Source organism: Xenopus tropicalis, chromosome 9 (genome assembly GCF_000004195.4).
Source record: "Xenopus tropicalis strain Nigerian chromosome 9, UCB_Xtro_10.0, whole genome shotgun sequence".
NCBI lineage: Eukaryota > Metazoa > Chordata > Amphibia > Anura > Pipidae > Xenopus > Xenopus tropicalis.
Window position 1 is genome coordinate 56,636,283 of NC_030685.2, and position 12,683 is coordinate 56,648,965.

General features: G+C 37.0%; 1 protein-coding gene across 1 annotated transcript in view; it reads left to right on the plus strand.

The window, feature by feature from the left end:
* Positions 1 to 12,544, plus strand: part of acadl (acyl-CoA dehydrogenase long chain) — a 20,933-nt gene extending 8,389 nt beyond the window's left edge. Inside the window, exons 3-11 of the mRNA NM_001045785.1 lie at positions 1,750 to 1,887; positions 2,408 to 2,572; positions 3,244 to 3,310; positions 3,650 to 3,814; positions 4,932 to 5,033; positions 5,172 to 5,285; positions 6,260 to 6,387; positions 9,695 to 9,781; positions 11,078 to 12,544. Of these exons, the coding sequence (NP_001039250.1) occupies positions 1,750 to 1,887; positions 2,408 to 2,572; positions 3,244 to 3,310; positions 3,650 to 3,814; positions 4,932 to 5,033; positions 5,172 to 5,285; positions 6,260 to 6,387; positions 9,695 to 9,781; positions 11,078 to 11,171 (1,060 nt within the window). The 3' untranslated portion in view covers positions 11,172 to 12,544. The remainder of the gene's footprint in view (positions 1 to 1,749; positions 1,888 to 2,407; positions 2,573 to 3,243; positions 3,311 to 3,649; positions 3,815 to 4,931; positions 5,034 to 5,171; positions 5,286 to 6,259; positions 6,388 to 9,694; positions 9,782 to 11,077) is intronic.
* Positions 12,545 to 12,683: the final 139 nt, after the last annotated feature.

Consider the following 12,683-nt stretch of genomic DNA (forward strand, 5'->3'; position numbering starts at 1 on the left):
CAAATAGTTGCTGCAACCCAAACTGGAGAGCTGCTGAACTGAAAAAGAAATAACTAAAAAACTACAAATAATAAAATATGAAGACCAATCGCAAATTGTCTTAGAATATTGACATCATACTAACGGTTAACTCAAAGGTGACCCCTTTAAGCCATAACCATAGCCATTTCAACTTTTAGCTCCCTAAGATCACAAAATGGTGTATAATCTTGATGTCCACTGGATAAAACCAGTTATCTATTTTATCAAAAGGAGTACAAATGTTTTTTTTCTATAAAGTTTATGTAAAATAAATACAACATTCTTCTTTTTAGACTGTCCAGAGGTTAGAACAAATGGCGTTCAACAATACCCAGTTTTAATAATAATAGGGGTCTGATAGCAAGAACTTATAATGTAAGAGTAAACAGTGGTTTCCTCTCAAGGCAACTTTGGGTGACTTCAGGACACGTATGCCATCCCACCAGCAATTTACATTCTAGCCGGTGGGATGGTATTGCTGGGAGATTAGTTGCTCGTAGAGCTGGGCGGTATGACCAAAAATTTATATCACGGTATTTTTCAAAATTATATCTGTGTCACGGTATTTGACGGTATTTTTTTTCCATGCATGATTAGGTGTTAACCCCATTTCCTAATAAATTAGAGAATAATTACTGCAGTATTGAAAATCAGAGTCAGGCAAGCGAAGGATCAGCAACAGAAAGTCGTAAGGTAAATCAGGCAGGCTTAGTTTCCCAGGCAAGGCCGCAGACAACATAGCACAGGAGGAGGCGTTTGATAGCTTTAAATACCCCCCACGCATGCGCAGAACCAGCGCCGTCAGCGCGTCACGGACGTGCACGCTTTGACCTGGACGTGCGTGCGCAACGTCCCGCGGACAAAGGGACGCACGCACGCAAGGAGGCGCGTGGGACCGGGCCGCACGGGTGAGTACCCTGACACCCCGGTATTGCGGTATCTGAAAAATTACCGTAATATAGTTTTAAAAAAAAACACTGGTATTCGGTATTAAACGGTATATCGCCCAGCCCTAGTTGCTCGTGACAACAAATTCTCGGGGCGTCTAATCTCCCTAAGAGAGAGAGAGAGATCACTGCCCTAAGAGAGAGAGAGATCCTCTGCATTCACCCATTTCAATATATATAGCACATGCACAAGTACTAAAAAAACTACTGTTCAAAATATTAATAATTATTAGTAATTACTTGAAGTTCCTAAACCTGACTGTTTTGCCTGCTTGTAAAATAATCCATATGGTGCACACCATTTGCAGCAACAAAACCTATGTGCTAGTACAAAAAAAATGCACTGAAACAAGGACAGCACTCCTAGGATTTAAAGAATTGTGAGCAAAATGTAAATGCAAAAATAGAAAGGTTTATTACTCGAGGTTTCGGTCTCTATATATAATGTAATAAAAGGACATAATTTATAATTTTCCTGTTAAAGGGCAAAAGTCATCACCATCACTTTTTTTATTTTTTACATAGCCAGAAATTATGGGCTAAGGTTGTAACCTTTTTATGATTTAAAGCTTATTGTCTTGACTGTATTAAAAAAAAACAGCATTATAACTTCTATACAATATATGTTACATGACCACACAAAAATGCTTTTGACTTGATAAGGAAATGCATGGTCACCAAGTCATCCTTTTATTGGAAATGTTTTAAGAACATGCGGATAGAAAATAGGCAGTTGATGTGATCAAAATTACTTAACTCTCATTTGTTTTTGCTCATATAGGTGGGAAAAGGCAGGACAAGTTAGCCGGAACCTATGGGAGAAAGCTGGGCAGCAGGGTCTCTTGGGTACCAGTACCCCTGAAGAGCATGGTGGCATCGGTGGTGATATTCTGTCATCTGCCATTGTATGGGAGGAACAGTAAGTGTTATGTATATATATATATTCAATGTGTTGTGAGACTTCCTTACATGTATTTGATATAGGATGGAGATTGATAGGGATGCACCAAATCCAGGATTTGTACTAAATTCTACATTTTGTACTAAATGTAAATTCTAAATGCGTTCAATTCCCATAGTTCCACTCTCTGCAGTATTGATGGGCTTCAAAAGCCAAGGTCGAGTTTAAAGTTAAATGGTAAAATCCCACCTGAGCCAAGATTGTCTTTGATAAAGAGACTGAGTCTTGGCTAAAAGGGCACTGATAAACTTATGGCTGAATTATACTTGTGAATGTTTTTGCTCATTTGGATAGTCAGCAGTAGTGATGTGTGGGTCAAAATTAATTTGACCTGGTCAACCCAGGCATCTCTAGTCAGCAGTAACAGACAACATGAATGTCCTCACATGTTTCAAAGATAGTTCTTTTTCTTTCATGTTCAGTCATGGTGATTAATGATGAAAATTTTACTTGATGCTGAATTTTTCTTTCTTTCTAGGATGTACGTGAACTGCACAGGCCCTGGTTTCAGTCTGCACTCGGACATTGTAATGCCTTACATCTCAAGATATGGCAGCAAGAGCCAAGTAGAAAAATATATTCCTCAAATGACCGCTGGCAAATGTATTGGGGCTATAGCTATGACTGAGCCAGGCGCTGGCAGGTAATCTCATATCTAAGGCATCTGTAAGTAAATCTATAGCCACATATGAATGTGCATTATGGTAATGTCCAACTAAATTTTACTATAAACTTATATTAGAATTGTAAGCAGCGGCAGCTTCCAGCTTCGCTGCACATGAAGATGGAGTTTAATAGTGGGGGAGTTCACTTTTATAATAACTTTTAGTATGATGTAGACATTGTTATTCTAAGGCAATTTTCCTAATTCAGCAACTATCTGTTTGCTAGAACTTTATATACCCTAGCAACAGGCAGCAGTTTGAATGAGGAACTAGAGGATGAAGTACTGAAAGGACTAAAAAGTAACAATGAAATAAAATTGTAGCCTCACAGAGCAATAGTTTTGTGGCTACTGGGGGTCAGTGGACCCCATTTGAAACCTGGATATTGGCAAGAGAAGAAGGAATAATTTAAACGATTAAGTTAAGATTAATTGCAATGTTGCTAGGAATAGGGCATTCTATAATATACTAGGAGTTAAACTAAAGTTAAACATATAAATGTATATTTTTATATGGGTTTGTGTATATATCTGTCAGAGAAACAATACAATCTTTCAAAGAGGAAGAGCCTCTATTGTAGCTAAAGAGCTATCTCTTTAGCTTGAGGTTGAGAATATACAAAATAATTTTCATTGTTGTGTTTGTCTAGTGATTTACAGGGTGTTAGAACAAACGCCAAGAAAGATGGAAGCGACTGGATACTTAATGGCAGTAAGGTGAGGAATGTACTTTTATTTGATTTCAGCTTTCCTCCAAGCTTGACAAAATATACACAAATTGCTAAAAGAAAGAAAAGATAAAAATGTGTTCCATTTTTGAGGACATAGCTTATTATGTGCACATAACATAGAATGCAAGAGTGTACAATCATGTTATTAAGAATATTAGAGCTGCAGTTTTGATTTATTTAGCCAGCTTCCACTCACATGTGTACAAATGCACACAATACACTTTAAGTGCCTATAAGTACATTTTATTTGACTAGAAATAACCCTTGTTTATAATTCTTGCCAATAAAAATGTGTGCATTGTGATCCATTTTCTCTGCTTTGCAGGTGTTTATTACTAATGGCTGGATGAGTGATGTAGTGATTGTTGTTGCTGTCACAAACCGTGAGGCCCGCACCCCTGCTCATGGCATCAGCCTTTTCCTTGTGGACAACGGAACTAAAGGTTTCGTTAAGGGGAGGAAACTGGAAAAAATCGGCCTGAAGGCGCAGGTATAGATCTAGACATATGTTGAGAGAGTGGTATATTAGATGTATATAGCAGTGATTCCTAGAATGTGGGTCTGGTCCCTTAAAAGGTAGCTGAAATGTTATTTAGGGGTTTTGGGGGTTAATGTATATTGCCAAAGATAATCTTTCCAAAGATATTCTTGGAACTGTGGCTAAATGACTGATACAAGAATGTTTTATATATCTCCAACCTTGTTATGACCTAAGGACCATGATTTCTAAACTGTGGGCAGGCCACCTTATAAAGGGCATAGAGCCATGGCTGTAAAACCTGTCTAAAAGCCACTAAGAGACAGTTTTGGTTAACATTTATTTTCTTTCCCATATAATTCTGAAAATAAACATTTAGAACAAGGTGCTGGCTGAATACCTTTGATGCCCTCCCCAAATATCATGTCAGGGTGGGTTGCACCATCCATAATTTGTAGAAACTGCACTCAGATCATGTCTTTTAGCTTTCAGCCTTTTTATTCACATTCATGGATGTGAAAAGTTGATTCAGGGTTTTGTTAGGAATGGAAAGGGAGGTTTACCCCTTCCCCTGTGTCTATGGAACAGAGCACTACCAGCATATTGGGCAAATTTTAGTACAAGGGTAATAAGAAAATTGATTACTAAATAAAAGAGATAGTAAAAACAGCCTCTATTTTAGTTTCTTTCCTAGCTATTTGATAGGTCAGATTTCTCCTTTGCTTTGAGTGAGCTTCATGATGTATTTTCTCTGTGCATTCTGAGTGGGCTGATAGCACACCCAGCCAAAGAACTATTATTAATGAAATATTACCTACATTAAAATTTGACCCTTTCTGCAACTCGGAGCTATTATATAGCAAGAGCATTTCCTCTAAACAGTTGGCCAAAGCCAACAGAATCATGCATTATGTTGTATACAACCCAGCTCCCTTTGGCAGTGAAACACCTCGCTGCTAAGATTCCGTTTTTACAGGTGCTGGGAAACTTTTTTTTTTTTTTTAACTTCTTATCAGCTTTTAGGGGGAATTGTCTAAACAGAATACAGAACCACCTTGCTTACTTCCATAAAATGTCCATTATACTGCTGAATATATTTAATTGATTTTTGCTTGGCTTTTCATTTCAGGACACAGCCGAATTGTTTTTTGAGGATGTACGGCTTCCTGCTGATGCTTTATTGGGACAGGAAAATAAAGGATTTTATTACTTAATGGCAGAACTTCCCCAGGTTTGTTTAGAAGGGAATATTTATGACAAAGGATCTTGGACCACTATAATATACATTCTGTGTTTTTATTTGGGAGAGGACAGCATTATCCTTTAGAAACAGACTTTTTAACTACAATGGCTTCTATTTATGTTTTAGGAAAGGTTACTGATTGCAGATATGGCTCTCGCTAGCTGTGAATTCATGTTTGAGGAAACCAGGAACTATGTGAAACAGAGAAAAGCTTTTGGAAAGACTATTGCACATTTACAGGTAGGCAAGTCTCAATTATTCTAAATATTGAATAAGTATGAGAAGTTGCTTATGCAAATCCGAGTAGTAAACCACTTGTACTCCTCTTGTTGTAGGGCCAAACGTTAGAATTAGCCTGGATTGTCCCGATATCGCCCACCCGTAGGTGGGGATATCCGGAGAAGATCCGCTCACTTGACGACATCGCCAAGCTGGCGGATCTGAAGGTGTATGGGCACCTTTAGTTTAAAAAAATCACAAATCATCTCCTTTCTCTGCCCAATGTGCACGTGCATTTTTTTTTTTTTAATATTTGTTTACTAAGACTTGGGTGGCCGTGCATAGGCCTATAAAAGCTGTCAATTCGGTCCAGACTGAGTCAGCAGCTTATTGGCACCTGTACGATGCCCTCTGATGGGCTTGCCTGAACCAATATGTTGCAGATAATCAGCCAGATATTACTCAGGCAGATACAGGGCGAAGACTGCATCAGCTCAGTGCTGCGGCCCTTGTCCCTACAGCCTTCCTTCTGATTATTTGTTACTTTAAACAGGAAGAGCCCAGCTTGTCATCAGTGGTCAAGGGTTAATACAAGTATATAGCAAAATGTGCACGTGATATGGACTGCTTTTATACTGTTTTGTTCAGGGTTAAATACATGGACAAGGGCCACCTTTAAATGTTTAACGTTATACTGTCCTTTGGGTTTGATGGGTAGAAACTGAAAATATTAGGGACTACATTTATTCATTAATGTGGAAAACTTTGAACAAGATGACAAATTATGCCTAATTAAATTGCAAGACACATGTCCGATATTAGACTGGAGAAAGGTGGTGACAAAGGGTACACGATTACAGTATATGAGTCCAAGTCATTTGTTTTCGATGTTCTGTATATGATTGATACAAACTGCATTGACACACACATAAAATGATGACTTTTTTAGAATCATTCCGTTGTTTTAAAAATGTTACTTTCCTACTACAATGCAGACTGTACAGCACAAGCTGGCTGAGTTGAAGACACAGATCTGTATTGGTCGTACCTTCCTGGACAACTGTCTCCAGCTTCATGCAGAGAAACGTTTAGACTCCGCCACAGCTTCCATGGCAAAATACTGGTACGTATGGGAAAATAGATCCAACAAGCACTCCTAAAGCATAGTAACTGCCCTGAATTGCACATAGATGTTAAAAGAAAAAAGGATATTAGGTGCTATAATAGTCTACAGCTAACCTATGAAAATGAAGCATGGCTTTTACCAGCCATCTATACCTAACAGTCTATTCTCAACACTCAAAAACTCAGATGGCACATTTATTATCATGGATTCATAAGCCTTGTGCAGCCCATAAAGAACTTGATTTTAGTTTGCCCTCCTTTTCAGAGCTTTTAAGCTGTTTTCTGACTGTACAGTCAAGGAGATAACGTTCATAAGGAAAACAGAGCACTGTTATGATGTTCATCTAGGAAAAAGATCAAAACCCTTAGATAACCTTTCTCATATGTTCTCTGTGTTATTGTCTTTTGAACATATGCTTCTTGACCAGGACCAGAGTGGCAATCCATACATTCTGGCAAATGTCAGAGGGACTGTTTCAGATGCCATAGACAGTCACTATTTATTATGGCTTTTGGGGCCTATGTGTAGATGAAATGCCAGACCTATTTTACATCTCAGTCTGGGCTAATTCCTTGACTGTACATTAGGAAAAACTGTCCAGAAGGTGGAGCTGTTGTTAAAACATTCAATATAAGGGAAGCAGTATCTGTCTGCCTGTTTGCATTAAAATATGAAAGAAGTTATAGCACTCAACAGTTTTTGTGCAGTTAGTAGTTTTTATTTAGCCAATTTTGCCAAGGTGAACAAGATTGTTGTGGAAAACTAGCTAAACAAAAACAGAAATTGCACAGCAAAAATTGGTGAGTGTTACAACCTCTTTCATATTTTAATGAATGGCTGTGCGAATAGAAGCAGCACCACCTACAATTATCTGCACATGTAAAATGTGATTAGTTCTCCCTACCCATCTGTATTCCTATCTGTTTTCTTCCTGGCTTTGACTCGTCGATTAAAGCAGAAACCAGCTAATTTACAGAACCAGCAGTGCAGAAAGGGACAGACTGATACTGCTTACATTTAAATATTAATTTGATGACAAATTGTCATCACAGTGACAGTTTGTGATAAATATATACTGGAATGGTAATTAAAAAAACTTGTATTGGGCAAAACTTAATTTTTGGGTAGTAGGGTTTACATCCCCTTTACTTTTGTTTTATAAACCACTAGAGTGTTTTATTTATTGCCATAACCATCAGGAGTCAGGCCCCCTGCAGGGCCATGTCCAAGTATGCACTTGCAGCAGCCAACAGCATCAAAGTAAGCAGATTTATGCAATAATTGAGCAGAAGTTGATCATGACATATATACAGGAAATCAGAATTTAATGCTGACATTTTTAAAACTTTCATAATTTTTTTTAATCACTGGCATGTTGCATACTGAAGGAGATCTGTTGGTTAGTTTGGGACTACATCATGTAGCCCACAAAATATTGACTTTCTATGATATCTTACAGCAACTTCTATGGCATTTGTCAGAATTTATAGATTATCAATCTGGGCCTGTTTCATACTAAAAACTTAATTGGCTGGGAAAGCACTTGGGCTCCATTTTGCATTCTGTTGTTCCCTAGGCACTCAACAGTATACATAGCCAGGCATTTGCCATTTGCTTAACTAATCCTTTGTTCTAAATGAAGGTTGGGGCTCCAAGGTTTTGCCAAACTGGTGCTCAACTATTATAATAAGTGCACAGCCTATCAGCACTATTGCAGGATGGAGCACCTGCTGTATTATCCAATGATGTGGTTAGTTATAAAGAACTCTTTACCTGCAATAATGCCTTTATTTCAAGTAGTGTTTTGGCTGGTGACATTTGGATTGTTAATTTGAATTGCTGTCAGGAAACAGTATGAGCTGAACAGCAGAGGCCGCTGTTATTTGGTAACAAATTCTCTTTACTACAAGTACAATGCATTCCTTAATCTAATCCCTGTACATAAATACACACAGCTCATCATGATCACTTAGAAAGGGTCTTGTTATTTTCCTGTGTGGGTGCACAGATGAGAAAAGTGCCACAGATGAGTACCGTTAACATTATAATGTCCCTTTTAATGACAGAGAACAAAATATTTTCTGCCGTCAATTGGTTAAGCAATTTCCCAGAAAGTCCTGGTCACCATGGAGCTGCCCTTCTAGCTCTTTCACTAAATTGGTGTTTGTTTCCACTTGATCTTTAAAAGACATCTGCTGAAGAGAAGGCGAACTGTTAAAATTCCACCATTTATAGGCATATGAATCAAGGTTTCATTGAATACTGAGGTACATCCTCTGACAAAACCAAACTGCCAGGTTCTTTTACAACGCAAGGAACAAAAAAATTCTTCGGGGAAAACATTCCTGCATGTTGTGATAGTTACTCTCTTGTTTCAGCTTCTCTGCTATGTTTTCTTCCAAAGGTCAGTTTCTAAATAGGTTTGTGGTGACTTTGTGAGCTGGGAAGTGAGGTTATATTTCAAATATGTTACTTAGTAGTAGGAAAAGTAAAGAAGAGCACTGGGGCCACACAAAAAAAAATTCTGTTGAATTATGACTTTAGAAAGTCAAAATTATGACATTTAAACTCATAATTCTGACGTTTGCCAAAACCTGTTGTTAAAACTCATAATTTCGACCTTTAAAAGTCAAAATTCGACAGAGTTTTTTTTTGGTGGCCCCAGCGGCTCTTCCATTGAAAAATTCAACAGAATGTTTTTTTTTGGTAGCCCCAGCGCTCTTCCATTGAAAAGCAGTGGAAGTGAAAAATGCGGCAAAATTGCCAATATTTACTGCTGCTATCATGAATTATGCCAGTGTTTCACCTAGTGTGACTGATAGGTGAAAACAGAAAAAGGGAACAGTTTTGTGATTTATGTATTCATTTATTTATTTTTTGGAACTGGCACATTATATATTTTAGCTTTAAATGGTAGAACTACCCCTTTATTAGGGAAGACCTTACTCTTTCTTGAAATTGACATTATTTATGCTTATGTAAATTGACCATAACACATGCAGGCAATGTTACATTGTTCCCTTTGTTATAGTTATCGGCCCAACTGATCGGAATTGAAGAAAGCTGCCAGCTTTAGATTTCTGAGCATGTTAGTGTACACTAATGCAAAATCTCTTCTTTACCAGCTCAGAGTAACTAGTTGTTGTTCTTGAAAGATAAAGTAGTACTGCTCTTAATATATGTATATATTATGTTTGTATTTTGTATAGATTTGTATTCGTTAATTAATCTTCATTGAGTTCCCGAGATTTTAGGCCACTGGAGCACGTTTCTCCAAGTCATGCTTAGTACCTTTTTCTTACAGGGCATCTGATCTGCAGAATTCTGTGGCAACTCAGTGTGTCCAACTTCATGGAGGCTGGGGATACATGTGGGAGTACCCAATAGCAAAGTAAGTATAGATTTGCTTAAATCTTTTCCCCATCTTGTGTATGTATCTATCAGCATTGCTCTCTGGTGATTATACATAACTCCAGTGACTGGTCTTCATTCATTTCATATTCAAATGCTACTTTGTATTTATGTTTCTAATGCTTTATCTTGACATCAGTTGTCAACCCCTTCTTGTCTGCATACCATTGGGCTTAATTTGCAAGCAGCAAAACATTTGTAGGTCTCAAAAATTAATAAACCATTTATTTATTTAAAAACTATGTAGTTTTCATTCTGAATTTTTTTTTTACAGTTGAATGCATAATAACTTGGTTGCACGCAATCATTTGTAACATCAAATTGGAATGTCATAGATATGAGTTTATTATCATGCTGGGTTAGGTTAGATGTTATTTAGATTTAACACAATGAAGGAATACCAGTCTTTTTATATTAGAGGTTATATGAATGCCTGCACCAGCCGTGGAATATATTTTTGGGAGGGAGGAGGTACCACCATGCCAGCAGGACTCAAGTACAAAAATTTGCACCAGAAATTTAAGTTACAGGCACATTTAATTTCCTTTTTTTATAACCATTTTCAGCTAATAAATGTTGTCTCAAAGATTTGTCAGCCTTCAGGAAGGTCATTCTTGAGCTGAAGGTGTTTATCCATTATCACTACTCTTCATATCTGATCAGGCAAGCAAAAATAAAAAAAAGCCAACTTCAGAGCAGTCAAATTATAATTAGACCTCACTGTCACACAAGGTAAAAGCACAGTCTAGAACAGCTGATAATAGTACAGGTATGGGACCTGTTATCCATAATGCTTGGAACTTGGGGTTTTCCGGATAAGGGCTTTTTCCGATGTGGATCTCCATACTTTGTCTACTAACACTCAATTAAACTTAATATAAACCCAATTGGATTGTTTTACCTCTATTAAGGATTAATTATATCTTAATTGGGATTAAGTAGAAGGTACTGTTTTATTATTACAGAGAAAAAGGAAGTCATTTTTAAACATTTGATTTTGATTAAAATGTAGTCTATGGGAGATGGCCTTTCTGAAATTTTGAGGATAATTTTGAAGTTTCTGGATAAAAGATCCTAAACCTGTAGCAAAAAATACCAATCCAATAAAAAAAAAAATAGATTAGCAAAATGTTTGTAAAATTGATCCCCTTTTCCCTTTAATATTGTACAACTATAGCATGGGTGAAGCATGGCAGTTTAAAGCTCATCAGATGTTTAAAGCTATATCATATCATGTCTCATAACTTACTCCTTGCTGTTTTTTTATTTCTTTCAGAGCTTATGTAGATTCTCGCGTTCAACCAATCTATGGTGGCACCAATGAGATCATGAAGGAACTTATTGCCAGAGATATTGTAAAAGAAAAGTAGCCTTTCACTGAAATTCTGTTCTTCAACTCTGCCTTAATGTTTTCATGTGCCATTTTTCCACATTTTCATATAGGTTTCTTAATTTGTTGAGCAAAATGATCATAAACACATGGTTCCTTTTTGCGGTTACGGTTGTAGAAAAAGAATCTCAAATCCTGACAGTTTGCCAGTGGACTGGGTGGCTTTTGAGTTTCATTTTGAATTCTTTTCTTTGTAAATCTCTCTGGTAACTGAAGGATTAAAGTCTAGATCTCACTCAAACTAAGAGGAGGCAGCAGCAGCAAGGAATATTTCATGCCAGAGGAAATTGTTGCTAAACCATAGCAATCCTTTAACAGCATGTTCTTTTAAATTGAAAGGTATTAACAAGATATTAGCTGAGGCTGAAATAAAGTGGACATCTACACTGAAATACTTTAAGTATGATGTTGACAGTAGTGAGAAAGTCAGTGGTTGGTCTTTTTGTGTGTGTTTGTGTGTCTTAAGAATTATTTAACTTTAGTTCTGCAGCCTTTCAGTTTGGTATTTGCCAGTGGTTCAGCTGGCAGCCTGGATGGTAGATACCAGGGCTAGTGAAAAATATAAGTATTTAAAATTATAATAATCTATTCTAACTATTATATGCTCTTTCTAGCAAATAGGGTAAACCACCAGGGAAGTTACATACAGTATGTGTTGTGGCATTTTCAGATTACAAAGTGAAAGACTTTTTCATTAGTGTAACTTATAATAATAATAATATTAAGAATAACTCCTAGCAAGATTCAAGCACATGTGGATATTTTTCAGACTGCATTTTCTATATTGGAACTGTGACTAAATATGGAAGGATGCCAGTCCTGTTAGTTCTTGGCTTGAAAACTATTTTTGGGGGGACTGAGAAACACCAGTAATAGCTCCTACAGGCAGTTTGCATTACAATCAGCTGGAGGTGGCAGGGGTGGTTTTGGGTTAAGATATACTGGCAGAAAAATGCTCACGTACAATTTTATTTGGCTCCAAATTCAGCTTGTTATAGAAGCTTCACACTATAGGGAAGCTAGTGATTTCTGAATATAAAAATATTTCTGAGTATAAAGGTTTCTTTTGTGGGTCAGGATAATATTGTTTTGACTGTTAAGTAACATTTGAGCCTTAAAATCTTTCTCTCTGTGTAATGCATGAGTAACCATGCAGTATCTCAATCACCAGTTAGTGCCTGCAGGTATATTAAACCAAGGTTCCGCTTGGCTTCTGGTCAACTCAGGGCTGTAGAATGAATTTGTTCTTGTTGTCCAAATGATAGTAAACCAAATCCTGACCTCTGTGAAATCCATGTTTTGTAAATGATAACATTAATTGGAATAATTTTTCAATAAAGTAAGTGAACAATGTGTTGTGTTTATTAAAAAACATTTGTATAGTTCAGGTCCTGTTGTTATTTGAATAATAATTGCATGTAATTAGCATACTGCTTTACCAGTACAAAACACAGCATGCGCGGATGACAATGGTTGTTACAGGTATTGGATC